This window comes from Xenopus tropicalis, chromosome 9 (assembly GCF_000004195.4).
Source record: "Xenopus tropicalis strain Nigerian chromosome 9, UCB_Xtro_10.0, whole genome shotgun sequence".
Classification (NCBI taxonomy): domain Eukaryota; kingdom Metazoa; phylum Chordata; class Amphibia; order Anura; family Pipidae; genus Xenopus; species Xenopus tropicalis.
In genome coordinates, this window is record NC_030685.2 from 4,785,442 (window position 1) to 4,813,291 (window position 27,850).

The 27,850-nt window shown below is 47.4% G+C and overlaps 6 protein-coding genes across 6 annotated transcripts; 1 reads left to right on the forward strand and 5 right to left on the reverse strand.

Moving 5' to 3' along the window:
• Positions 1–3,974: 3,974 nt before the first annotated feature.
• LOC101731177 (zinc finger protein OZF) lies at positions 3,975–7,805 on the forward strand. The gene is made up of 3 exons (XM_031893043.1): positions 3,975–4,009; positions 4,152–4,230; positions 4,891–7,805. Exons 2-3 carry the CDS (start codon positions 4,197–4,199, stop codon positions 6,351–6,353), a joined length of 1,497 nt encoding a protein of 498 aa, XP_031748903.1. The 5' UTR covers positions 3,975–4,009; positions 4,152–4,196; the 3' UTR covers positions 6,354–7,805.
• A 4,032-nt stretch (positions 7,806–11,837) lies between these two features.
• On the reverse strand, positions 11,838–14,790 carry LOC101735065 (gastrula zinc finger protein XlCGF53.1-like; the record flags this gene model as incomplete). Its single annotated transcript, XM_018097396.2, has 4 exons — positions 11,838–14,001; positions 14,205–14,334; positions 14,432–14,569; positions 14,680–14,790. Coding segments are annotated over 4 exons (2,451 nt in total), but the record flags the coding sequence as incomplete, so codon positions are not given.
• A 990-nt stretch (positions 14,791–15,780) lies between these two features.
• LOC108645245 lies at positions 15,781–20,355 on the reverse strand. The gene is made up of 3 exons (XM_031893337.1): positions 20,031–20,355; positions 17,444–17,781; positions 15,781–16,157 (listed from the first exon to the last, which is right to left on the reverse strand). The coding sequence occupies exons 1-3, from the start codon at positions 20,335–20,337 to the stop codon at positions 15,834–15,836; spliced, it is 969 nt and encodes a 322-aa protein (XP_031749197.1). The 5' UTR covers positions 20,338–20,355; the 3' UTR covers positions 15,781–15,833.
• Positions 18,845–19,397, reverse strand: LOC108648862 (histone H2B 1.1-like). Its single transcript, XM_018097421.2, has one exon. It carries the CDS (start codon positions 19,343–19,345, stop codon positions 18,965–18,967), a length of 381 nt encoding a protein of 126 aa, XP_017952910.2. The 5' UTR covers positions 19,346–19,397; the 3' UTR covers positions 18,845–18,964.
• An 863-nt stretch (positions 20,356–21,218) lies between the features above and the next one.
• On the reverse strand, positions 21,219–21,712 carry LOC101733224 (histone H3). The gene has a single exon (XM_031893098.1). It carries the CDS (start codon positions 21,681–21,683, stop codon positions 21,273–21,275), a length of 411 nt encoding a protein of 136 aa, XP_031748958.1. The 5' UTR covers positions 21,684–21,712; the 3' UTR covers positions 21,219–21,272.
• Positions 21,713–22,406: 694 nt separating this feature from the next.
• On the reverse strand, positions 22,407–23,140 carry LOC100498235 (histone H1B-like). Its single transcript, XM_002942855.5, has one exon. It carries the CDS (start codon positions 23,123–23,125, stop codon positions 22,460–22,462), a length of 666 nt encoding a protein of 221 aa, XP_002942901.2. The 5' UTR covers positions 23,126–23,140; the 3' UTR covers positions 22,407–22,459.
• Between the last annotated feature and the right edge of the window lie 4,710 nt (positions 23,141–27,850).

The window sequence follows — 27,850 nt, forward strand, 5'->3', positions numbered from 1 at the left end:
ATGGCGGCAACTTTTTTTGTCTCGGCAACATTCTTGTCTTGGCGACTTTTTCGCCTCAGCGAATGTTTTCTCTGCCAATTTTGCCGCAGTTTCGGAAAATGCCTATTTTCACTGCAAATCCATTCCTAGTGAAAACATTTGCCCCTCCCTATTGCCCAGGCAGCGCCGGATTTGTAGTGGAGACACCTCGAGGCCGCCCCCATTTGGCGCCCCCTATCCCCCCCCCGCCGCGCCAATACGCATGCGTGAAGCCCCCCTTCCCCCGCCCGCCGAGCGAACGCGCATGCGCAAGCGCCAAAGTTGAAGCTCCCATACGGAGCTGTGGGGAGAGTTCCCCATTGCTCCGTATGGGACCAAATGTTAAAATTTGCCTGCAGCGGGGCGGCATGCCGCCCCTATGCTTGTGCCGCCCTAGGCCCAGGCCTTTGTGGCCTCGCCACAAATCCGGGCCTGTGCCCAGGAATGTGCCATGGGGGCAGTTTTTCCTCACCAATAGCAGCTTCAGGCTGTGGGCAGACCCCCTCATTCTATGAGGTAATACAGTTTTGGAATTGTCTGGCTGCCATTAAGGGCCAGAGTCCCAGAACCAAAGCTGTCTGTATGGGCCCCATGAGCCCTCATTTTCCAATAAATTCACCAGAAACACTGCATTCTCCCTCTATATTTGGAGAAGTCGCATTTTTCACACAACAGGTCTCATTGAGATCAATAATTATGGGTTTAGTCCAAATAAGTAATAACATACGCTGGCAGGTTCAGTTGGGTGAGGGGTATAGTAACTATGTGCCAGCTACATATTTTTCTCTGAACATAAAAAACAGGTATTTGTCTCCAGTCCCTTAATTCATTTAAGTCCCCGCCTCTCGACCCATTGATCCAATCATTCTTCTCTACATAGCAAGTCCCGCCCCTTCCTGCCCCACAATATGCAACACAGCATTTTCCCTCAATGAGAAACACGGAAGAACTGGTAAAACGCTGACAGTTTCAGCTTTGATTAGCAGTGCAGGCTGCGTACTATAGGCTGTGTTTGTCTCGCCCTTCTTCTCTCAGCCAATGAGGGTGTTTGTCCCGCCCCTCCTTCACAGCTACAGGCAGCACAGCGCTTCTCCCTCTGGGAAAAGAGAACTGGCAAGCTGGAGCAGGTCAGTAAGAGACCGGGGCTGTGTTTTTCAATTTGTGTGTTCTCTATGTGTAACTAGTAATGTGTGTGAGGTGTGAGGGCTCTAAGTCTCCTATAGAATAAAGGTTACTAACGTATCTCTTTAACAGGGGGATTTTTTTTGCCACATACAGAGCTTGTGTCTATGATTCATTCCATTCAGCATTAGGGACTTTCCATTGGTGCCCAGTCTTAAAGAGATACTGTTATAGCAATAGATCTGTGCCACTGTGACAGAATGCTCTGTTATACAGATAGCTAGAATCTCAGCCATAAAGCAGGGCAGGACTGCTGCTTACAATGGGGGGATCAGATAGGATCTGTGCCACTGTGACAGAATGCTCTGTTATACAGATAGCTAGAATCTCAGCCATAAAGCAGGGCAGGACTGCTGCTTACAATGGGGGGATCAGATAGGATCTGTGCCACTGTGACAGAATGCTCTGTTATACAGATAGCTAGAATCTCAGCCATAAAGCAGGGCAGGACTGCTGCTTACAATGGGGGGGGGTGGATCAGATAGGATCTGTGCCACTGTGACAGAATGCTCTGTTATACAGATAGCTAGAATCTCAGCCATAAAGCAGGGCAGGACTGCTGCTTACAATGGGGGGATCAGATAGGATCTGTGCCACTGTGACAGAATGCTCTGTTATACAGATAGCTAGAATCTCAGCCATAAAGCAGGGCAGGACTGCTGCTTACAATGGGGGGATCAGATAGGATCTGTGCCACTGTGACAGAATGCTCTGTTATACAGATAGCTAGAATCTCAGCCATAAAGCAGGGCAGGACTGCTGCTTACAATGGGGGGATCAGATAGGATCTGTGCCACTGTGACAGAATGCTCTGTTATACAGATAGCTAGAATCTCAGCCATAAAGCAGGGCAGGACTGCTGCTTACAATGGGGGGGGGATAGGATCTGTGCCACTGTGACAGAATGCTCTGTTATACAGATAGCTAGAATCTCAGCCATAAAGCAGGGCAGGACTGCTGCTTACAATGGGGGATCAGATAGGATCTGTGCCACTGTGACAGAATGCTCTGTTATACAGATAGCTAGAATCTCAGCCATAAAGCAGGGCAGGACTGCTGCTTACAATGGGGGGGGGGGGTGGATCAGATAGGATCTGTGCCACTGTGACAGAATGCTCTGTTATACAGATAGCTAGAATCTCAGCCATAAAGCAGGGCAGGACTGCTGCTTACAATGGGGGGATCAGATAGGATCTGTGCCACTGTGACAGAATGCTCTGTTATACAGATAGCTAGAATCTCAGCCATAAAGCAGGGCAGGACTGCTGCTTACAATGGGGGGATCAGATAGGATCTGTGCCACTGTGACAGAATGCTCTGTTATACAGATAGCTAGAATCTCAGCCATAAAGCAGGGCAGGACTGCTGCTTACAATGGGGGGATCAGATAGGATCTGTGCCACTGTGACAGAATGCTCTGTTATACAGATAGCTAGAATCTCAGCCATAAAGCAGGGCAGGACTGCTGCTTACAATGGGGGATCAGATAGGATCTGTGCCACTGTGACAGAATGCTCTGTTATACAGATAGCTAGAATCTCAGCCATAAAGCAGGGCAGGACTGCTGCTTACAATGGGGGGGATCAGATAGGATCTGTGCCACTGTGACAGAATGCTCTGTTATACAGATAGCTAGAATCTCAGCCATAAAGCAGGGCAGGACTGCTGCTTACAATGGGGGGGATCAGATAGGATCTGTGCCACTGTGACAGAATGCTCTGTTATACAGATAGCTAGAATCTCAGCCATAAAGCAGGGCAGGACTGCTGCTTACAATGGGGGGATCAGATAGGATCTGTGCCACTGTGACAGAATGCTCTGTTATACAGATAGCTAGAATCTCAGCCATAAAGCAGGGCAGGACTGCTGCTTACAATGGGGGGATCAGATAGGATCTGTGCCACTGTGACAGAATGCTCTGTTATACAGATAGCTAGAATCTCAGCCATAAAGCAGGGCAGGACTGCTGCTTACAATGGGGGGGATCAGATAGGATCTGTGCCACTGTGACAGAATGCTCTGTTATACAGATAGCTAGACTCGCAGCCATAGAACATGGGCTTACCTAATGTCTCTGGGTCTCAGTAGGTAGAAACCTAAGCTGGAAGGTGCTGGGTAAGGAGTATAGAGGGTTGCTTTAAAATATATTGTATCTATGGGTGGTCAAAAATTTCTCTATGCCACATTTTGCTCCATAATAAAGAGGGTATTTAATAATGAGGCTGAAATTTGGTCAGTAGAAATGACACACCTAGGGCGACTCTAGAGCAGTTGCTGGGTCTCTACGAAAGAAAGGGACATACATTATAGAGGGATTTAATTGTATTCCTTTGATCTGGGCCCCTGTAATTCTTTTTGGGGGGGATATTACTGGGAATAATCCCCTATAGAAATGTCTAACTGCTTAATTCCACTTCCAGGCCAGTCCGTCCCACAAGGAGCCAATGGGAATGTGGGAGGAAGCGAGTGACCCAGTGATGGGGAAGAAGGATAAAAATGAGGAGCGAAACAAGAAAATCCTGAATCTCACACTGGAGATTATCTATCTGCTGACTGGAGAGGTGAGGGGGGCACTGTGAGTGGCACAGTGAGAAGAGACTGTCTGTCTGTACAAAGGGGGTCTCTCTGCTGCGTTACACACTCATCATTCTCTCTCCCTCTCAATACATAGGGCTACGTCATCCCTAAGAAGAAGAGCCCAACTGTGGGTTTGGGGGCCCTGCATGCCCCTGGCTCCGTCATACAGAAGGAAAATGACAAGAAGATCCTGGAACTCATCTCCAACATCATCCAGCTGCTGACTGGAGAGGTGGGTGCGGCCCCCCAATCCCCCCTTATTGTTTAGTAACAGTGTATGATAATCCCTTTCTCTGGCTGGGGGATGACTGTAACATTGTGTGTGCCAGGTTGCCATAAGGTGTGAGGATGTTTCCATCTATTTTTCTTTGCAGAAATGGGAGCAATTTAATATAGGCACTCCCCCAAACACCGAAGGAATGAAGGAGAAACCACAGCAATTCTGCTCTCTGGGTGAGTAATGATTGTAGATACAGAAAACATCACTGAACATGTATTGAAGGGGCAGAAAGAACTACAAGGAAGAGCAAAAACAATAATATAGCGGAGTATATTTAGGAGGTATTTTGCCTTTACAGACATTTACCAACATCTTGTGCCTGTAATCAAAAGTACAAGGGGCAAAAATATTCATTGTGTTATGCTGTAAATAGTGAGCCAAACTGCCCACTAAGGTTCCTGCTGTTGGGGATCATGACAAAACACATAAAGGAGTATGTAACAGGCATCTCAAAAATTCTACGTTAGCAGCATAAAACTTTGTATTTCAAAGCAATGCAGCCCAACGCGTTTTACATGGTAGCGCCATGTAGCGAATTGTGAATAATATCCGGTGCTGGTTTCCCTTTGGGCTAAACATTAACCCTATCTGTAACAATGGCCCCTTTATTGGAGCTCCCTATAGATCCTCTCAGGTCCCTGTCTGTGTTTCAAATGAGGGGTGGGCGTGTCCTAATGGTCATGAGTAGAAGGGCTGTTATTGTAGCCCCTCACACTGAAGGAAGGTTTGGTACTTTATATTATAGCTACGCCCTTTTAATATTTAGTTCAAATCTTCATGGATATGAAGGCATAAAGGCACCAGAATGACTTTCTTGCTTGCTTCTTTTTCAGATAATGAAAATGATGATAAGAATAACATTACGGCCTGTGAGGAATCAACAGCGTGTAATAATGAGCCGAGCGAGACTGTGAGTTCTCTGCCTGCTCCAGAAACTGTTTCTTCATCCACAAATACTGAGAATTATCCAACAAATGATATTAAAGATGAATCAGATTCATGGGAGGGGGGAAACCAATCAGATTGCAGCATTAGTCCTGTGAGAGATCAGATACAGGGAACTGATACGCCTACTCCTATCATGGGGTGCAGCCTGGATGACAGCTCAGCGGCCAATGCTTTATTAAATAGTGTTAAAGAGGAGCTGGCTGTATGGGAAGAAGCAAAACTGTCGGGTTACAAAATGATTACGTTTGCAGGAGAAGAACAGGAAGGGGATGCACCCAGTCCCAGCATGGGATTCAGCCCAAATAACAACATGTCAGATGCAGTTAAAGAGGAGCCAACTTCATGGGAAGAGGGAAACCATCCAGATGGCAACATAGGAATGGAACAAAGTATTGATACCTCTGCGTCTCTCGCGGAATGGTCAGAAATTAATGAATACGGTATTAACATCAACGCTATATCCACTTTTACGTCTCACCCAAGTACATATTCCATGCAGGGGAAGTACAGCTGCAAGGACTGCCACAAACATTTCTATAGCAAGGCCACTCTCCGTAAGCATCAGAGAAAGAAGCATGAAACAGAGGCTCCATCTTCTTCTGGTAAATCTCTTGAACACGGGCCGAATTATAGGATTCCCCAAAACGGAGAGAAACGCTTTGCTTGCTCCGACTGCGGGAAGTGCTTCAAGCAACGCTCTAAGCTGTATATACATTGCCGGACTCACACAGGGGAGAAACCATACGCTTGCTCTGTGTGTGGGAAGCGGTTTATACAAGTCCCGGAGCTGAATATTCATTACAGAATTCACACGGGGGAGAAACCGTTTTCTTGCTCCGAATGCGGGAAATGTTTCACCCAACGCGCACACCTTAGCATGCACCGCAGAGTCCACTCCGGAGACAAACCGTTCTCCTGCACTGAATGCGGCAAATGTTTTAAGCAGAGGTCGGACCTTCACAAACACCACCGAAGCCACACGGGAGAGAAACCGTTCGCTTGTACGGAATGTGAGAAGCGCTTTGTGCATCGCTCCGATCTCACGGCGCACAATCGGATTCACACAGGAGAGAAACCGTATCCGTGCTCCGAATGCGGGAAGTGTTTCGCGTACCGCTCGGCGCTAAAGAGACATGAGAGAAGTCACACGGGAGAGAAACCTTTCTCTTGTTCCGAATGTGGGAAATTTTTTACTTCTCTCTCTGACCTCCACAGACATTACAGATGTCACACCGGGGAGAAACCATTTACGTGTTCTGTCTGTGGGAAGTGCTTTAGGCGATGTTCCGACCTCAACTCCCATGTCAGGAAACACCCTGGGCAGGAGGAACACTCGCCGGTTCCATGATGCACATATGGCAAACAAAGCTGTTTCCTTATTGGTCATTACAGACCTCACTGAGAAACAAGCAGGCCCGGACTGGCAATCTGTGGGTTCGGGCAAATGCCAGAGGGGCTGCTGCCATAGGCACTCACTATTTATTGGCCCTGGCATTCCCAGTACCCAGAGGCCCAGTTTTGAAATACAGTCTGGACCTGGAAACAAGCATTCTGATTCTGAACTGATACTGTTTTCGAAATGCGAAGTGTTTATTTAACATATATATATATATATAGAGTTAAAAAAAATGAAATTGTAAAATGACATTTGAAAAACTTATATTCACTTTTCAACCTTGCACAAATTAATTTCTGTTCCTTTTCGGGATAAAAATGAACCCTGTTCCTGTGGAAGGGATTCTAGATATGCACAAAATTTGGGTTAGTTACCCTTTATCTAAAAGTCTCATTTATACTCTCACCCTGCTGCTTGTTGTCCAGTGGTAATTGGAATAAAACTATAAACTTAATGTGCCAGAATAACTTCATGCAACTATTAAAGTGTATATTATAGGGATGCACCAACCCCATTATTGCAATTACAGTTAATCTATTTGTCTCCTTTAACGAATGGCATCACTCAGCTTTCATTGTGGTCATAAATGAGCCCTTTAGAATTTGTCCAAGAAAAGTGCCAGAATTCAGCCGAATCCCAAATCGAACACTAGATCTGGTGCGGCTGTAGGGTGACAGTAATTATTAAGTATATGACTGCAATATCCCTTTAAACTGCTGTTGCTTAAGAGATTTACCTTTGTTAGAGGTATAAAAACCATATTCCCCCTGTCCCTGCTACAGGAGAGAGCTTGACTTGCTCCACTTGTAAATAGGTTTTATTATATCTGATCAGCAGTGTTTACCCTGTGACCCCGGATGATCCAAACCTTCTGCCTGTTCTCCCAGAAGGCCCAAGATACTCAGTCTGAGTATAACCAAAGCCCTATGGGGACAAGCAGCTATGGAAATCTCCCCTGCATGGCTCATTAAACTCAATGTTATGTACAGACAAGCAGTTACTCCTGATTCCATTGCATGGTCCCTTCCCCATTATGTGCCAGTGTTGGTCAGTGAGTCCGGCCCCCAGCCAGTGAGCCAGAGAGGAGAAGATCTCAGTCCGTATAACAGTAAAGGCAACTCCCCCCCCCTTCCTTTCTTGGAGAGGAAAGTTGTACAAGTGGGTAAGACTGAGGCAGGTACAAGCCTGTAGTTGCTTTGGGCATGGAGTTGTCAGACACTTCGTTAGTTCATGTAACACCTTTGGGTTAAGCTATGAATCCCTGCATAACAATGCTGTGTATATATATATATGTATAGATGGATGTACTCATGTACTGTAAATGTGCCGCTATGGACTCCATATGCTTTCCAACAACTCATTTTCCACTTGTGAAGGAATAATTAAACTGCTTTTCAGATCTCACTGGTCTCGGAATTGTCATTGGCCCCAGTTCTGTGATGCTGTTTGTATGATGTTGTTATGCTGTTAGCAGTTGTTCTAAAAAATCAGATGGCAAAGCAGTTAAAAGAGGTTAAAACACAGCTAAGAGCTCTGTATTCCTCAGTGTCTGCAGCAGAATGAGGAGTGGGTGTGTATCTATCATCTGTCTATCATCTCTATCTATCTATCATCTACTGTATCTATCTATCTATCTATCTATCTATCTATCATCTACTGTATCTATCTATCATCTACTGTATCTATCTATCTATCATCTACTGTATCTATCCATCTATCTATCTACTGTATCTATCTATCTATCTATCTATCTATCTATCTATCTATCTATCTATCTATCTATCTATCTATCTATCATCTGTCTATCATCTATCTAATCTATCTATATATCATCTATCTATCTATTTAGCATCTATCTCTCTCTATACACCCACACTTACACAAGCAGTGCTGCCATGATGTTTGCCTTGCTCTTCATCCTGTGAATTGTAGACTCCTGTAAAGCAAATGAAAGACCGCCATGCTTTCCACAGTGGAACACACGGCCAGCTTTATTCATGTAGCCCACCCGTGGGTGTGTAGCAATGTGTGCGCGCTGTGTGCAGAGTAACTTGGGCACTGACTGGTTAGGGTCCTGGCGATTCCCGGCAGGCTGTAAAATTAATATTGTCTTTAGTTATTCTTCCTCTTGTGGGTAGTAGCCAGAAGGTTTAATGGGTCACCTGGAATATCTGTCAGTAATAGACTGAATAGATGAATAAAGCAACAAGGATTTCTTCTAACAATAAACTTTGTTTATTCACTCCAGGCATCTAGTGGCATCAATATGTGACTCACGTTTCAAAAAAGACATATTGGATTAAAGGAAACCCCCTAACCCTGTAGGCAATTATGAATAATATCCGGTGCTGGTTTCCCTTTGGGCTAAACATTAACCCTATCTGTAACAATGGCCCCTTTATTGGAGCTCCCTATAGATCCTCTCAGGTCCCTGTCTGGGTTTCACATGAGGGGTGGGCGTGTCCTAACGGTCCCTGCCAGAAGCAGAGTAGGAGGGGGAGAGCCAATCACAGCCCTGCACTCACACAAGCACAGACAGGCTTCAGTTCCCTATGAGGTCAGCCTAGCTGCTGATTGGTTCCTATTTGTGATGAGCGAATCTTTTTCGCTTCGCCGAAAAATTAGCAAATCTTTCAAAAGATCTGCGAAACGGCGAAAAATTCACAAAACGGCGAAAATGTGCAGCAAAAAAATTGCCACCCACGGCTATTGTTTTGTCGCCAGCAACAATTTTTGGATGTGCGGCGAATTGTTCCGCAGCAAATTTTTTCATCTGTTTCTCAGAACAATCCGCCAATGATGAAACGCGGGAATTCGCCGAGAATCCATGCCTGGTGAAACATTTCGCCCATCACTAGTTCCTATCCTACAGAGCCACCGGCCCCCTGCACAGCCTGTCAAAGGAGGCAGCAGGAAGTGGAACAGATAGGCGGGGCTAGTGGGGTTTGGGGGAATATATAAATAAATCGGCCCATTTAACCTTAGCACTCTTTATGTAACTGTACTTCATATTAATTTGTATTTATTATTGTATTGGCCCCTGTTAGTTTTATTAATCTGTAATCTACCGTACAGTGCTGTGTGCATAAGTAGCTCTTTATAAATAACAATATACATACAGGGGCTCAGATCATAAGAACCCCATGAAATCTCCCTACTCTCTGTGTCCCTGCAGGGGGGCCTTCCCCTTATTCTCATGCTGAAGTGAGAGGGCAGAGTGGGGATGGTTCTGCTGGGGTCACACTGAGGAAGAATGGGGAGACTACTATGTATTTAGGGGGGGGGGCAGGTGGGGAAGGTTTTCTGGAAAAAACTTATCAGGTCACAGGCAGCAGTTATTGATTTCCTGCAATGACAAGGGGGAAACTGTGAGGGGCGCTGAATAGCTTGGCATTATGTTTCATTATTAGCAGTAAATTGGCTTTTACTGATGTGATGCCAACATACCTAACTTGCCCCGGGGAAATTATTGCAACACATGGCCAGAACTCAGTCCCACTCTTTCCACTGTATTATCCTTATGGAATCAAAGTGCCACCCTGGGGCCCTAGGGTCCCTCTTACTTCACACCACCACACCGACACAGCCCAGTCACCTATAATGGGCAACTCTGTGTGAACCCCCATCCTATATATTAAAATAAACTCCCTCTATGTCCTATGTCTACGGCTCTCATGTGCTGCCTGATTGCTCAGGGAGATGACACTGCCCCTAGAGACCCTTTTCAGAACACCTCAGCCCCCCGTAATGCTGTAACAAGCCACAAAATGAACAGCCCTTATCTTGCTGTAAGGCCCGGATGTGTGGCGAGGCCACAAAGCCCTGGGATGGCACAAGTTTAGGTGCTGTAATTAGCTACCTCCCCTCCCCACCCTACAGCAGTGGAGAAAACCTAGAGAAAAAAGAAAGAAATGGGTTCAGTCCCGCACTTCCTGTTTTGACCCCCAATCAATTCCTGTCCCGGGCAGTCACATTATATAAACTTCTACTCAGGGACTGGAGGCAGGAACTGGTGGGGCTGGAGAGGAAGGAGATGCTGCAGGGTTAGGTCAGCGGTGTTGCACCCCTGTTGCCACAAACATTATAGTCTATTCTCTGTGGGAACGTACCTTTCAGAGCCCTAATAGGGTGTCAGCTTCAGAAACCTCCCAAGTGAGACCAGAGAAATTCCCTAGGCAATCTGGCAATCATACGGTATCTTCCTCCTTCCCACACTGTGAGGCTGGACACTTCCCCTAGAGAGAAAGGCAGCGCAGCTCCATATCAATATGAGTATCGATTAGCAGTAATTTGTGGGCAGTGTGTGGGGCAGACAAGCTGGAAGGTTTTGTTTTGTAATAGTGAGTGCTGGAGCTTCTACATGTACCTTGTGTCATAAGGAGTCCATTATGTGATATGGGCAGAACCATCCCCACCCTCTCACCTCAGCTTGGAAGTAATGGAAGGGCCCCACAGCAGGGAGATAGGGGACATTGTGTGAAAAACAATATTGTGCCAATGAATTCTACTCCTCTAAATACAGAAGGAATGGGCTTTATAAAGTAGCGTTTCCGGCTGATTTATTGAGCAATTCCACCAAAACCCCAGCAGTCTTTCTATATCTATAGGAGTATAATTCCCTGGCACATTCTTAATTTTTATATGATACTGATGTCTCCTTTACAGTTATCAAGAACCCTACTTTGGGAATCTGTCTTGCTACCTGACTGCTCGTCTGTTGTGGTTTCCCTGATTTAACCCTTGCTTGACTCCTTCCTGGCCCAATCTTTTCTTATCTAACTGCTTCTGAACCTTCACTGCAAGCCTTTGACCTCAGATCCACCATATTATGATTTATTCCTCTGCCTCTGGTTCTGCCCTGGCCTTGGCCTCATCAGCCTCTTTTCACTTTGCCGACCACCTGTCCCCATCCCAGATAAGTGTGAGTTGCGAGTCTTTTCCGCCTCTTATCTGTGTGTGACAGCTGCATCCCTGCCCACAGAGCTGGCACTTCATTTATCTCAGCCATACACATACACATCAGCACTGACCGGCTGGAATAGAAACTTGGGCTGACTGATAACTTAATTTCCTGAGTCAATGGTGTTTTTGGTTGCCCTGAAAGATTACTACCCGCAATTCCGTGTAATGATCTGTATAATCAGTGAGAGGGTCTCTCAGATAAATCATTCCAATCAAGCCACCAAAGTATCCCCCATACAGGTACTGAATCCCTTAGGCACAGCTTTCTGGCACACTCTGGCTCCTGAGTAATCATAAAGGGGAAAAAATGAATGTAAAATTGCAGTTATAATTGGCAGTAGGGACATCCCATAATGTTCTGCTGTTACTGATGCAGGAAGCTGTATAAGACTGCTAATATGAGAACGAAAAGTAAAAATATAACATATACTAGTAATTATATATAAATGAATATAGAATAATACGAACGCAAAGTAAACATCAGAAGAGCATGAACATTTTATTAAGATGAGCCATTCATGAACCAAAGGGAATGGTTATTTGGCAGCCTCATGACTGTATGTTACTCACTGTGTATCAGTACAGTTACTGTCGGGCAATGGTTCCTCCCCTGTGTGTAACTGGGAATGTGCAGTGAGCAGGGAACGTCGTGCAAAACATTTCCCACATTCAGTGCAAGTGAATGGTTTCCCTCCCGTGTGAACCCTGAGATGTTCGTTGAGGCTTGAGATACGGGTGAAACATTTGTCACACTCCGTGCAAGTGTAGGGCCTCTCCCCGGTGTGACCTCTGAGATGGACTTTAAGGTCCGAGGGCCAGGCGAAACACTTGCCGCATTCAGAACAGGAGAATGGTTTCTCCCCTGTGTGGATTCTCTGATGCACTTTAAGATGGTAGCGATCTTTAAAGGATTTCCCACACTTGGAACAAGAGTACAGACTCTCCCCTGCGTGAACCGTGCCGTGTACAGGCAGCTCCGAGGCAGCTGTCAGCGGTCTCTCCCTTGAGTGAATTCTCTGATGAATTTTGAGGGTGGAAAGTTCTTTAAAAGTTTTCCCACATTCGGTACATGAATAAGGTCTCTCCCCGGTATGGACTCTCTGATGTACAATAAGTTGCGACTGATATTTAAAACATTTCCCACATTCACTACAAGGGAGCAGTCTCTTCACTTTGTGACTTTTCCGATGTACAGTGAGATCTGAGCGAGACGTAAAATGTTCCCCACAGTGAGAGCAGGTGAATGTTTTCCCTTCTGTGTGGAGTTTCTTGTGTTTATTAAATTGTGCCCGATATGTAAACATTTCCCCACATTCAGAACAGGAGAATGGTTTCTCCCCTGTGTGAGTTCTTTGATGCTCCACAAGATGCATTCGCTGAGCGAAACATTTCCCACATTCAGTACAAGAGAACGGTTTCTCCACTCCGTGACTTTTCTGATGCCCAGTGAGAGCTGCCTGAGAGGTAAAATGTCTTCCACACTCAGGGCAAATAAATGATTCCCCCCCTTCTGTGTGTATTTTGTTGTGTCTAATTAAAAGTGAGCGATAGGCAAACCTTTCCCCACATTCAGAACAGGAAAATGGTTTCTCCCCTGTGTGAGTTCTTTGATGCTCGGTGAGTTTCGAGCGCTGAGCGTAACATTTCCCACATTCGGAACAAGAGAACGGCTTTTTCACTCCGTGTTTTTTCTGATGCGCAATAAGAGCTGCGTGATGTGTAAAGTGTTTCCCACACTGAGAGCAGGGAAATGGTTTCTCCCCTGTGTGTATTCGGAAGTGTCTGTTAAAGGTTGATTGATATGAAAACTTCTCCCCACACACAGCGCAAGAATACGGCCTCTCCCCTGTGTGAGCGCTTAAATGATCAGTGAGGTATGAGCGACGAGCAAAACCTTTCCCACATTCAGAACAAGAGAACGGTTTCTCCCCTGTGTGTTTTCTCTGATGTACAATAAGATCTGAGCGACACACAAAACGTTTCTCACACACAGAACAGACAAATGGTTTTGCTCTTCTATGAGTTTTCTGGTGCTTGAGAAAACCGGCCTTAGTGCTAAAGTGTTTATGGCACTCAGAACAGTTATACGTCTCTGTGTTGGGAGTGGGTGTGTCTGTTCCCTGTATCTGTTCTGTAAGGGGATTAATGTTGCAATCTGATTGGTTTTCCACTTCCAGTGGAGGCACCTCCTCTTTAATCCCATCTGATACATTTCTGTCTGACAAGTTGGTATTTAGGCCACGCCCCATGATAGGAGCTGATATATTGGTTTCCTGTATTGATTTTAAACCAACAAGGTTTTCTTCGTCACATGAAGCCGCCTCCTCTTTTATATCCTCTGCCGAGCTGTTATTCAGGCTGCACCCCATGATAGGAGTAGGTATGTCTGTTCCCTGTATCTGTTCTGTAAGGGGATTAATGCTGCAATCTGATTGGTTACCCCTTTCCCATGAAGCTGCTTTCTCTTTAATCCCATTGGCTGGTGGGGGCTGTTCTACTAAAGAAATTTCAGGGTTTGTGAGATTTCCGTCGGCACAAAAATCTGCTCCTTCAGCCCCAATCTTGCTTGGCTCATTATTATAACATAATGTTCCTCCCAGATCAGCTGGAATCTCTCTCTTATCTTCATATTCACCGTCTGGCAGAGATACAAGCATGAGAAATCATTATCACATTTTATACATATATGTAGGGATTCATTGTGTCAGGGAATGCAGGAATAGAAGGAGCAGCAGCGCAGGAACTGTCACCCCGACAGGCTCTGATACAGGGTGAAAAGTCACATATAAGTTCTGTTACACACGGGGTTCTAATGTTTTGTGCCCTGCACCCATTACTCACCCAGTGGGCGGAGCTGCTGGGGCTCCTCCTCCTCCTTTATCCCTTCCCTGTAAAGGGCCTTGTTTCCTTTTATATACTCCCACTCCTCCAAGGAAAAATAGATGGAAACATCCTCACACCTTATGGCAACCTGGCACACACAATGTTACAGTCATCCCCCAGCCAGAGAAAGGGATTATCATACACTGTTACTAAACAATAAGGGGGGATTGGGGGGCCGCACCCACCTCTCCAGTCAGCAGCTGGATGATGTTGGAGATGAGTTCCAGGATCTTCTTGTCATTTTCCTTCTGTATGACGGAGCCAGGGGCATGCAGGGCCCCCAAACCCACAGTTGGGCTCTTCTTCTTAGGGATGACGTAGCCCTATGTATTGAGAGGGAGAGAGAATGATGAGTGTGTAACGCAGCAGAGAGACCCCCTTTGTACAGACAGACAGTCTCTTCTCACTGTGCCACTCACAGTGCCCCCCTCACCTCTCCAGTCAGCAGATAGATAATCTCCAGTGTGAGATTCAGGATTCTCTCCTTCCGCTCCTCATTTTTATCCTTCTTCCCCATAACTGGGTCACTCGCTTCCTCCCACATTCCTATTGGCTCCTTGTGGGAGGGAGGGGCCTGGAAGTGGAATTAAACACTTACACATTTCTATAGGGGATTGTTGGGGCTGAGGTGGCTGTTACTGAGTTTATACACATATATTCAGGGCTGTACAAGGATAAAGAACAAGCATGACACAGAAGGAATCACAGCTGCTTCAGTAAGAGCCCATTTAGGCCAAGTGGCTACAGTTCCAGACTGAGATTAGAGAAAGGCTCCAGCACACTCACTGCAGGGAAGTACAAACAGCCATAATACACAGTAAGGGAGCATGAGAACATCATTTGCAGATTTCCAGACCCCTTTAATACAGACAGGCACCACATCCCGTCAACTAAATCAGTATCCGGGGAGCTCCAGGCTGGCTAGGGGGCAGTGTGACTGAATACAGCAGAGAACGATTCCCAATCAGAGGAAAAGGGGCACATTTTATATGTGAATGGGACTGAGCTCTGTACAACCGGCCGGTACTTCCCGCTACACAGAGTAACACTCACTCAGCTCAGGCGGCTCCCCTTCCCCTGCCGGCAGCGCTGAGATAAACCGGAAGTTATGGCACATTTGCTTCCTTCTTCTCAATCTAAACTACGAGTAAGGGAAAAAGACTGCGCTGAAAGGGATAACGTCACTTCCGGGTAAAATCTGCTGTTGGTTACTACTTTGTGGCAATCCTGAGTGCAGCAGCGCCACCGTGTGGTAAGTACCCGGCCAGACACAGGAACTGAGAGCCGATACATTTGTGCGCTCACTTCCGGTATATGCACCTCGGGTACTATTGTACCGTCGGTGGGACCCGGCCCATATTAGTCTCAGTAGCTCCCGTAAATATAACGGTGACCTGGAAGGTTAATGCGCCCTCTGTGTCGTTACAAGGTACAGGGAAGGTATATAAACTGCTAGAAGTGCAAATGGGAAAGGAAGCCCGTAAAGAAACCATTTGCTAAACACGTTATACGAGTGGTTCAACCCTTAGAGAAGTTTTGGGCGGCTCTGAAAAGAGCCTTTGGGTTTATATCGGTTTATGAGCAGATTCAGCCCCCGAAGCCGTAGAGAGTGCGGCCCTGGCGCTTGAGAGCGTACACCACATCCATGGCGGTAACGGTCTTCCTCTTGGCGTGCTCGGTGTAGGTGACGGCGTCCCGGATGACATTCTCCAGGAAAACCTTGAGGACCCCCCGAGTCTCCTCATAGATGAGGCCAGAGATGCGCTTGACTCCCCCTCTCCGTGCCAGGCGGCGGATGGCGGGCTTGGTGATGCCCTGGATGTTATCCCGCAGCACCTTCCTGTGCCGCTTGGCGCCTCCTTTCCCCAAGCCCTTCCCGCCTTTACCGCGTCCAGACATAATGATATCTTCCTCTCACTCCTGTTCGAGAATAATTTCTGTAGCGCAGCCACCCACTTATATACACAGGCACAGGACCTGAGTGGGAACTTGGGTGGGGGCGGAGTTTAGGGCTCTGGGTAACTAGGCTCTTGATTGGACAATACAAACGTTCCTCTGTATTCTCAAAGCCAATGACTGAAGCATAAGTAAAGCCGTTAATTTCAAATCGCCCGCCAAAATAATTTGATCTGACTTGTATCCGCACTTGCAAAAATATTGAGATAATTTTAGTTACATTATTATTACTAGATTTAATGGGATATGATCGGCCCGTATAATAATCTATACTGTGGCACCGAGTCTATTTGGCTACTCCCCCCTATACCGAGCAAAGCGGCACTGCGCTACTCTGTGCGGGAAAGTGACAGTCAGTATAAGGGAGCGGCACCAGGCTGGGACTGATCAGCACAATACGCGCCCCTCCACTTCATGGATACGTCACAAACATAGAAAAAGGCAGGCACTCCGGGATTTCAGTGAAAAAAAGGAAGTAGTACATGAAAAGGTGAAGTAAAATCACAAGATGTTTATTATACTAACACATGATACAATAAACCTAACACTTCAGATACGATGCTGCATTTCTGTATAAAACCCCCGAACCCCCTCGGTTCCTATCGCTATTCCGGAATAATTGTAATTTGCACCGTTGGTTTTAGCTCTTTTCCGTCTCACTCAATAGGGAAAAGGAAAAACTATTCTGAAATTAGTAGAAATAATCCATATTGCAGTTCTGTAGCCGTGTGTCACCGACCAATCAGCTCCCAGATCGCTACATATGAGCTGCGGGTTGGGGCAATGTATCGGCCTCAGGCTGTAACCTCCCCGCAGTGTCACAGAGTAACGAACTGTTATTGTTCTATTTCTCCTCAGTAACGTTACTGCGAATGTCGGGTTAATCACTAAAGTCACTAATGATTTACGAAAAGTGAGATCAGGTACCCAAACGCCCCTACATATTGTACTCACAGCCCAACCTGCGCCTCAGAGCAGCTTCAGCCCCCGCCCTAAATACCCCAGATTCTTCCCGGTCCCAATGTTAGATTTACTGGCTCTATAAAACTCCCCAACACTGCAAGGAATTTGGCCCGATAATAAAGAGATTCAGCTCGTTTGATTGTGGATTTGGGGGCTCTGAAAAGAGCCTTTGTGCTGCTGGGAGAGAAGCTGCCGATGATCTAAGCCCTCTCGCCTCGGATCCTGCGGGCCAGCTGGATGTCCTTGGGCATGATGGTGACCCTCTTGGCGTGGATGGCGCACAGGTTGGTGTCCTCAAAGAGACCGACCAGATAAGCCTCGCTGGCCTCCTGCAGAGCCATGACGGCTGAGCTCTGGAAGCGCAGGTCGGTCTTGAAGTCCTGAGCGATCTCCCGGACCAGGCGCTGGAAAGGCAGCTTGCGGATGAGCAGCTCGGTGGATTTCTGGTAGCGGCGGATCTCACGGAGAGCGACTGTGCCGGGCCGGTAACGGTGAGGTTTCTTCACTCCACCGGTGGCCGGAGCGCTCTTCCTGGCTGCTTTGGTTGCCAGCTGCTTGCGGGGAGCTTTCCCTCCTGTAGACTTACGGGCGGTCTGCTTGGTACGGGCCATTATGAATCAGACTTCTTTGTACAAAGTGCAGAATTGCTATGAACTGCAAAATTCACTGCGCGGGCTTTTATTTGCGCTGCCTCAATGGGATTGGCTTACCATAAACACGCCCCTGCTTCCCCAGCTAATCCCACCGCCCACATTTATCCCGCCTAAAAAGTTCAATTTGATTGGCCAATTTAATCTCCTGTCCCGCGTTACAACTCAGACAAACAAAATACCCCTGAGTTCTAAACTGCAACCACCGCCCGCTGAGCCCGAACATCTCAGGTTCTGCCTGATTTCATTGCTATTATTTCGGTACCGGGCAACTGCGCGCTGTAATCTGAGTTACAGAATCCGAATTGATCCCACTGAGCCGGTCACAATGGCGCCAGAAACTGATTAGGGGCCATTTTTCACTTGTGTCGGGGGCAGAGAGTCTTCACAGACCGGACTGGGATTTATCAAATGAAACCATAAAACCCGATTCAACGCTCAGATCTGATTGAAGAAGAATTCACGTAGCGATTGGGCGCCTCCTAGTGGGGAGTTGGAGTTTCACAAGCATTTTATGGGCACATTTATTCCCGCAGAGAGGGGAGGTTACAGGGCTCGCACAGACCGGGCACTATCCCTGTACGTGTAGGAATTATATATTGTTTGGCTTCCCCTACATTATAAACTCAAAACATTCCCAATGTATCTGGAGGGAACCCAGGTATCAGCTCTTTTGAAAGAAAAAGTGGTGGGGGTGGTAGGAGGAACCCTCCCTCATCAGTATATTTTTGCTAAGGAGCGAGTGTAGCAACAGTTGCTTTGATCTGAACAGCGTAGATACAACGAGTGCAACAATGTATCCTGTGAGACAGCAGCCAATTAGCACTTAGATATTTATTCTTTCAACTGGGACATTGTATCAATCTCAGGATGGAAGGGGGGTTTCATTTCTTTGGCATTGTAGCTTGTGCTGCTCTTGCTAGCATTAGTAATTGATTATATTCCCTATAGCAGCTCCCAGCAGGAGTCACAAGCCTTACTTTTCCAGTTATATCTGCTATTCAGCAATAATGAAAGGTGGAAAACTGGGACAGCGCAAAGTAGTTTATTCTATTACACAAAGCCCGTTACAGATCTTATAGGGAGGGAGTGGGGGCTCTTAGAAGAGCCTTTGTGTTGCCGGGAGTAGGGCAGGAGATGGGGCAGCAGTTACTTGGCGCTGGTGTACTTGGTGACAGCCTTGGTGCCCTCGGACACGGCGTGCTTGGCCAGCTCCCCAGGCAACAGCAGGCGGACCGCGGTCTGGATCTCCCGGGAGGTGATGGTGGAGCGCTTGTTGTAATGAGCCAGGCGGGAGGCTTCCCCTGCGATGCGCTCAAACACATCGTTGACAAAGGAGTTCATGATGCTCATGGCCTTGGAGGAGATGCCGGTATCGGGGTGCACCTGCTTCAGCACCTTGTACACGTAAATGGCGTAACTCTCCTTCCTTGTCTTCCTGCGCTTCTTCCCATCTTTCTTCTGGGTCTTGGTCACCGCTTTCTTGGAGCCTTTCTTCGCGGCTGGAGCGGACTTGGCTGGTTCAGGCATGATCAACTATCCTTACGCTTTCCGATAAACGAGAAAACTGTTCCCTCCGCCTCCCGGGCTGCTGCTTTTATAGCCCTCCCATGCAAATAAGGCTGCCTGATAGCTAAACCTATTACTGGTTATTTATGTCACATGGTATAAAGACCGCCCATCTACAGCTATGGATTGGTGTTTCTGAAAAATCTGTGTGATTGGCTGCAATTAACTCACCCAATACAAAACGGAGGAATGCATATAGAGCAATTGATTGGTGCTTCCAAAACCTACAGTTTGATTGGCTGCATTGTTATGCCAATTATGGGGAGTTAATGTTAGTCTTGAGTTTATCTGCAGAATAAAGTAGAGTTTGTCCCGCAATCAGTCGGATTATTATCCGATAGGGGATTCCCGGGAGTAACAAGTACAGGGGCTGAGAGCTCGGAGGGACCTGCAGCTCAGTCCGTGTATAAATAGGGATCAGTAATGAGCCGGTTCCTATTACAGAGCCCGGGGGAGATGGAGCCGCTTCCGGTGCAAAGGGAGTCAGTAACTTGCCTGTGGGTGTCAGTGAGCGGGAAGTTACACACACAGAACTAGAGATAATGGCTACAGATTGGAACAAGCAGTAACAGCTCTAAATAACTGAGTGAGTGGGCGGCTCTGAAAAGAGCCTTTGGGTTTATATCGGTTTATGAGCAGATTCAGCCCCCGAAGCCGTAGAGAGTGCGGCCCTGGCGCTTGAGAGCGTACACCACATCCATGGCGGTAACGGTCTTCCTCTTGGCGTGCTCGGTGTAGGTGACGGCGTCCCGGATGACATTCTCCAGGAAAACCTTGAGGACCCCCCGAGTCTCCTCATAGATGAGGCCAGAAATGCGCTTGACTCCCCCTCTCCGTGCCAGGCGGCGGATGGCGGGCTTGGTGATGCCCTGGATGTTATCCCGCAGCACCTTCCTGTGCCGCTTGGCGCCTCCTTTCCCTAAACCCTTCCCGCCTTTACCGCGTCCAGACATATTCACTGAAGCTTCTACGAACGAAATGTGATTACCAACCCGTCCCACCACCTTATATGCAGCTGGAGAGGACCTGAAAGAGAACTCAAGGCGTATGGGCGGAGTCCACTAGTGGCGTGTTAGTCGCGTCATTTCTGATTGGCTAATGGAAATAAATTATAATTTGAGACCACCCCCTATACCTACCATCTACACCGAGAACTGAACCTAATAGCAGGATACCGGGCAACATTCTATCGCCACATCCCGGGTATCGCTTGATAATGACAGCTGCAATTTTGTATAAGGAGCTTGTATGAGTCACTGGCAGGGAGAGGGTTACACGCTAGGAGCCTCTGTTAGTTCTGCTATTCACTTAACATGCCACTTGGAGGCGCTGTTACCATACACTGCGGCTTATTGAGCCTTTTACTGCGTTAGTGGATCAGGCTGAAGGAATCGAGTGCAGAGCGGGAGATCGTTTCCTTATTTGGGGCAGTGGGAGTTGTAATTTGGACACTGGAGAAAAAAGGCTACAATAAAGTGGAAGAAAATTATTTTATGCTTGATTTTACTATATATTATGCTCGGTGATAAACTGTATACTTTATATTGTATGCAATGACGCTTTCTTTGAATTGCTCAAGCTTCTAAGCGCCATCTTGAAGGCGTTGTTCTTTTCCCTGTTCTGCTCGGTCACTCACCTACTTTCCATATAGAAAATTTATGAGACAAGACCAGAATGACCGGTGCTCTACACGCTGAGGGGTTAATAGCTTAGTAGGATTGTGCCTTACCCCCACACTCCCATTGAGTAACCCTTGCATGGCCGGCCATTAGTAGGAAGAGTAGAAAGGGCAGCGCCACGTAGAGATAAAAGTCTCAGCTCGTTTGATTGGGGATTTGGTGGCTCTGAAAAGAGCCTTTGTGCTGCTGGGAGAGAAGCTGCCGATGATCTAAGCCCTCTCGCCTCGGATCCTGCGGGCCAGCTGGATGTCCTTGGGCATGATGGTGACCCTCTTGGCGTGGATGGCGCACAGGTTGGTGTCCTCAAAGAGACCGACCAGATAAGCCTCGCTGGCCTCCTGCAGAGCCATGACGGCTGAGCTCTGGAAGCGCAGGTCGGTCTTGAAGTCCTGAGCGATCTCCCGGACCAGGCGCTGGAAAGGCAGCTTGCGGATAAGCAGCTCGGTGGATTTCTGGTAGCGGCGGATCTCACGGAGAGCGACTGTGCCGGGCCGGTAACGGTGAGGTTTCTTCACTCCACCGGTGGCCGGAGCGCTCTTCCTGGCTGCTTTGGTTGCCAGCTGCTTGCGGGGAGCTTTCCCTCCTGTAGACTTACGGGCGGTCTGCTTGGTACGGGCCATTATGAATCAGCCTTCTTTGTACAAAGTACAGAATTGCTATGAACTGCAAAATGCAATGCGCGGGCTTTTATTTGCGCTGCCTCAATGGGATTGGTTTACCATAAACACGCCCCTGATCTGCAGCTAATCCCACCGCCCACATTTATCCCGCCTAAGAAATTCAATTTTATTGGCCAATTTAATCTCCTGTCCCGCGTTACAACTCAGACAAACAAAATACCCCTGTGTTCTAAACTGCAACCACCGCCCGCTGAGCCCGAACATCTCAGGTTCTGCCGGATTTCATTGCTGTTATTTCGGTACCGGGCAACTGCGCGCTGTAATCTGAGTTACAGAATCCGAATTGATCCCACTCAGACGGGCACAATGGCGCCAGAAACTGATTAGGGACCATTTTTCACTTGTGTCGGGGGCAGAAAGTCTTCACAGACCGGACTGGGATTTATCAAATGAAACCATAAAACCCGATTCAACGCTCAGATCTGATTGAAGAAGAATTTACGTAGTGTTTGGGCGCCACCTAGTGGGGGCTTGGGGTTTCACAAGCATTTTATGGGCACATTTATTCCCGCAGAGAGGGGAGGTTACAGGGCTCGCACAGACCGGGCACTATCCCTGTACGTGTAGGAATTATATATTGTTTGGCTTCCCCTAAATTCACTACTTTATAAAATCAAATGTATCTGGAGGGAACACAGGTATCGGCTCTTTAGATGGAGGAGGTGGTGGCTCTGAAAAGAGCCTTTGGGTCAGTGCGCAGGGGCCCCGGGGCCGAATTACTTCTTGGGCGCCGCCTTCTTCGCTTTAGCCGCTTTGGGTTTGGCTGCCTTGGCCTTTGCGGGGCTCTTTGTAGCTTTAGGCTTTGGAGCCTTTTTAGCCGGGCTCTTGGCAGCTTTGGGCTTGGCGGCCTTTTTAGCCGGGCTCTTGGCCACCTTCTTGGGTTTGGCCGCTTTGGGCTTCTTGGCGGCCTTTGCCGGTTTCTTCACCTTCTTGGGGCTCTTTGCTGCTGCCGAGACCTTCTTGGGCTTTTTAGGGGACTTGTGCGCCTTCTTTGCCGCCGCTGGTTTCTTGGCTTTGGGCGCCGCTGGCTTCTTCTTGGCCGCCTTCTCCTTACTCTCCAGCTGCTTCTTGTTCAGCTTGAAGGATCCGGAGGCTCCGCTCCCCTTGACTTGGGTGAGAGTCCCCTTAGTGACCAAGGCCTTGAGAGCCAGCTTGAGGCGGCTGTTGTTCTTCTCCACATCGTAGCCTCCGGCAGCCAGAGCCTTCTTGAGAGCGGCCAGGGACACCCCGCTGCGCTCCTTAGAGGCGGACACGGCTTTCACGATCAGTTCGGACGCGCTGGGCCCGGCGGGTTTCTTGGCTTTAGCGCCACCCTTCTTGGGCTGCTTCTTCTTGGCAGCGGCGGGTTCAGCCGGGGGAGGGGCGGGAGTGGTCTCAGACATTCTAAGCTCTAAACTCGCGTACAGTCACAAGTAAGAAATAACTATAAGTTTTGCTCGTGCAACTCCGCTATATATACATTTCCCCTTTGCACCGATTGGTCACTTCTCTAGCCTGACGTCTCTTTCTATTGGGTAAATGTTTATTTCCCCGCCCACTCACTCTCTCCCTCTCTCCCCTGTAGCCCGGTGTCCGTGTGTTTCCAGAGACGGAATATTGTGCTGTTTCTCTCGGCTCTGAGTATAAATGTGCCCCAGTCTGTATGGGATCAGCTGCCCCAGTAAGTGCCCGGGTCTGTGCCACTAATTCCCATTCTATTGGCTGCATATATTGCCCAGAGCAGCTCCTGGGAACTCAGTCCCGCTCCCCGGAAAGGCTCCGCTTCATTTCTCTCCTTCCCATTTGTGGGAATTGTTGGGGATGAATAGAAATCCTTCCCCTCCCGCTGTTCCCCCAGAGAAATAAGGGGGCCCCGGGTATAATATGGGCAGGTGAGTGAGAGAGGGGGAGGCTATAAAGGGAGTGTGGGGGGGTCGGAGTCCCAGGCAAGTAGCACAGTACAGGGAGCCATTGCTGGGGGAGTTTGGCTGCAGATTCAGGGAGGGCTTTGTAGAAAAATTTGCAAAACGGAAAATTGTTCGTTTGATGTGCAACAATTCTTTAGACATGCTCAACAATTGTTGGATGCGTTGCGAATTTTGTTGGCAATTTCGCGAAAAAAATCTGAAAAATAATTTTTTCGCCCATCACTATTTGGTCCCACTGACTGATCAGTCGCTAGAATAGATCCAATAACCAAACCCAACCCACTTACTGTCCCCCCAACATGGGCGCAGGGAGCAAGGGAATAAAACAGGATGCGGCTGCTCCCAGCAAAAGGCTCATTACATATCCCAGAAACACTCATTCTTTATGCAGAGACTATTTTGTGTGAGAAAATCTAATATGAATGTTCAATAGTATTGTAACGCTTTTCTGACCAATTAGGAATAAACCCAGGCTAGTAGTAACTAGAGAGCATGGGTTACATTGCGACACTTAATACAAAGGGGTGAGCCTCCGCTATATGGGAGAATCTAGATGGAGCGAGGGTGTAGATGCACTACAACTAGCTGAGATGTGTTGTGCAGATAGTAATTAATGGATGCCAGAGGATTCTTGCTTATGAACTATAGTACACTTTATTGGACAAAGGCACAACTGGATAGTGCAGCAGGGTATACTCACAGACACAGCAGTATATGATGGTCACAGATAATACAGCAGAGGTGACACTTAGGCACAGAATAACCCACTTGGAGGATGCACAGAGGATTAGTTGACACCTGAGATATAGACCTTTCAGAAGGGAGTGTTCCGGCCGACTGTGGTCCAGGGGAGAGCTCCTAACACTGGTACCTGGCGTCTAATAAACCCGGTCCCTAAAGAACGACTACAGAGCCGGGGTGAACTAAACCCTTTGTTACAACTCCTGGTTGGGGCTATTAACTGCCCTTACTAGATAAGCTGGCTACAATCACCACTCCTAGAGGGTGCTATTAATAAATCTGACTGTGCTGGCTTTACCTCGTTCACGGGGCCCTGTCCCCGACTTACAAATTAGCAGTTTCTTTTTACTGGGGCCTACTTGCCTCAGGCTCAGTGACGTGAAGCCTTGAGACATCAGCAGCCAAAGAGGAAGACACTTCCTTGTGCCAGACACTATATAGTCTGCACAAGGGGAGTGGTCAACCTGGCCAAACCTATAGGGGGTAGCCTAATAACTGAAATCTGAGTGTAGAGGGCTCTGCCCTATTACAGCACAGATAACATAAAGATAGGGGACAACACCATAGGGAGCTTAACCCTATGGGTCCCTACAGTATCTTATGTTCTAGGAAGATTTCAGTGAATGAATAGGTTAAAGGAGACATATCCTATAAAAATGATGAATGTACCAGGGAATTATACTCCTCTAGATATAGAAGGATTGGGCTTAAAAAGTTGTGTTTCTGACTGATTTATTGAGAAATTCCCCCCAAACCCCACTAGCCCCGCCCATCTGTCCCACTTCCTGCTGGCTGAATTCTCTGGATGAGCTGGGGAGCCGGCGGCCCTCTGTACCCTGCACTGTAGGGTAGGAACCAATCAGCAGCTAGGCTGACCTGATAGGGAACTGAAGCCTGTCTGTGCTTGTGTGAGTGCAGGGCTGTGATTGGCTCTCCCCCTCCTACTGTGCTTCTGGCAGGGACCGTTAGGACACGCCCACTCTCCATTTCACACTAGACAGGGACCTGAGAGGATCTATAGGGAGCTCCAATAAAGGGGCCATTTTTACAGAGAGGATTAATTTTTAGCCCAAAGGGAAACCAGCACCGGACATTATTCATAATTGCCTACAAAATTAGCCATTTTTCCCATTTATCCAATATGTCTCCTTTAAAGGAGACATATTGGATAAATGGGAAAACCCCTAACCCTGTAGGCAATTATGAATAATATCCGGTGCTGGTTTCCCTTTGGGCTAAACATTAACCCTATCTGTAACAATGGCCCCTTTATTGGAGCTCCCTATAGATCCTCTCAGGTCCCTGTCTGGGTTTCACATGAGGGGTGGGTGTGTCCTAACGGTCCCTGCCAGAAGCACAGTAGGAGGGGGGAGAGCCAATCACAGCCCTGCAGTCACACAAGCACAGACAGGCTTCAGTTCCCTATCAGGTCACCCTAGCTGCTGATTGGTTCCTATCCTACAGTGCCGCCGCCCCCCTGCACAGCCTAGGAAAGGAGGCAGCAGGAAGTGGAACAGATGGCCAGGCTTAGATTCAAATTCCCGCGTTTCCGCCATGAAGGATTATTTAGCAAAAAAAATTGTTGGCAACATTCACAGGCAACATTTTTGCCATGTCACGGATTTTTCACCGTTTCGCAAGTCTTTCTAAAGATTTGACATTTTTCGGCAAAGCGGAATGGGACAGATTCGCTCATCACTAGCAAGAAACGTCTGGGGCTGGTGTTTCCCTGCTGGGATGGGGAGGCCTTTGAAGCCTATTGGCATCCAGGGAATAGTGCAGTTTCTCAGTAGAGATGTAGCAAACTGTTCGCCGGCGAACTTATTCGCACGAAAATCGGGTGTTCGCAAGTTTGCGAACTTTTAGAGAAGTTCGCAATTTTGGGTTCGCCTTAGCTGGAGCCAAATTTTGACCTCTCACCCCAGAGCCAGCAGATACATGGCAGCCAATCAGGCAGCTCTCCCTCCTGGACCACCCCCGGACCACTCCCTTCCATATATAAACCGAAGCCCAGCAGCCATTTTACATTCTGCCTGTGTGTGCTTGATGAGTTAGCATAGGGAGAGAGCTGTGCAGGGATTTGAGGGACAGTTTAGGTAGCTTTGCTGACTAGTAATCTACTTTCTACTGCTCTGTATGTAGCTGCTGGGGACAGCTGTCCTGCTGATCTCATCTGCTGTAACCCAATAGTCCTTGTAAGGGCTGCTTTTATTTTCTGATTACTGTTACTCTTCTTTTCATTGTGTACTGCAGCTCCATCTGTCTGTGTTGGAGACAGGTGTGCTGCTCATAGTAGTGCACTAAGCACCAACCACACATTGAACCGGCTGTAACCTTTACACGACTTGATTGGCATGTAGACGCCGGACGTTTTAAAGCAGTTTTTTACACAAGTTTAGAAATGTAGTGTGATTTCTGCCCTTTACAGCACAAAACGCAACGCTGTGTCAACAACGTATTTTTCAGAGACATTTTTGCCCTTGATCCCCCTCCTGCATGCCACTGTCCAGGTCGTGGCACCCTTTAAACAACTTTAAAATCAGTTTTCTGGCCAGAAATGGCTTTTCTAGGTTTTAAAGTTCGCCTTCCCATTGAAGTCTATGGGGTTCGCAAAGTTCGCACTTTTTGGCGGAAGTTCGCAAACGGGTTCGCGAACTTTTTTTGTGAGGTTCGCTACATCTCAATTTCTCAGCAGAACGTAGGACTAGTGATGGGCGAAATAATTTGCCAGGCATGAATTTGTGCTGAATTTCATTGTTTCACCATTGGCAGATTCTTTTGCTAAACGGGGCGTCAAAATTTGCAGTGGAAAAATTCACAGTGTGTCAAAAAATTGTTGTGCGTAAAAAACATGACTTGCGTCAAGCCAAAAGTTGCGCATCTCATTTTGTTTCACAGCGAATTTTGTTTTGCAAATTTTTCACCGGTTCGCTCATATGGACCAAAGAAAAAGAACATTTTAGGAATCGTCTGTTCTTACCCTTGTAGCCTGTGAATTATAGGGGATAAATAAGACCTGACTTCCCCAACACATTAGTCGGCAGTAGTGATGGGCGAAATGTTTCGCCAGGCATGGATTCGCGCCATGGATTTCCGTGTTTCGCCATTGGCGGATAGTTTCATGAAACAGATGAAAAAATTTGCCACGGGAAAAATTTGCAGCATGTCCAAAAAATTTTTTGACGCACAACATTTTCGCCATTTCGCAAATTTTTCGCCGTTTCGCGGATCTTTTGAAAGATTTGCTTATTTTTCGGTGAAGTGTAACGGAACAGATTCGCTCATCACTAGTCGGCAGGGAAACCACTGCAAGATCTGAATTAACTGCCAAAGGCTGCAGCTTGACTGTAATGGGATCATGATGAACAGATAGTGATGCGCGAGTCCTGTTTTACTTTGCCGAAAAATTCACAAAACTTTGGGGGAAATTGTAAAACTACAGAAGAGCAATGGCAAAGA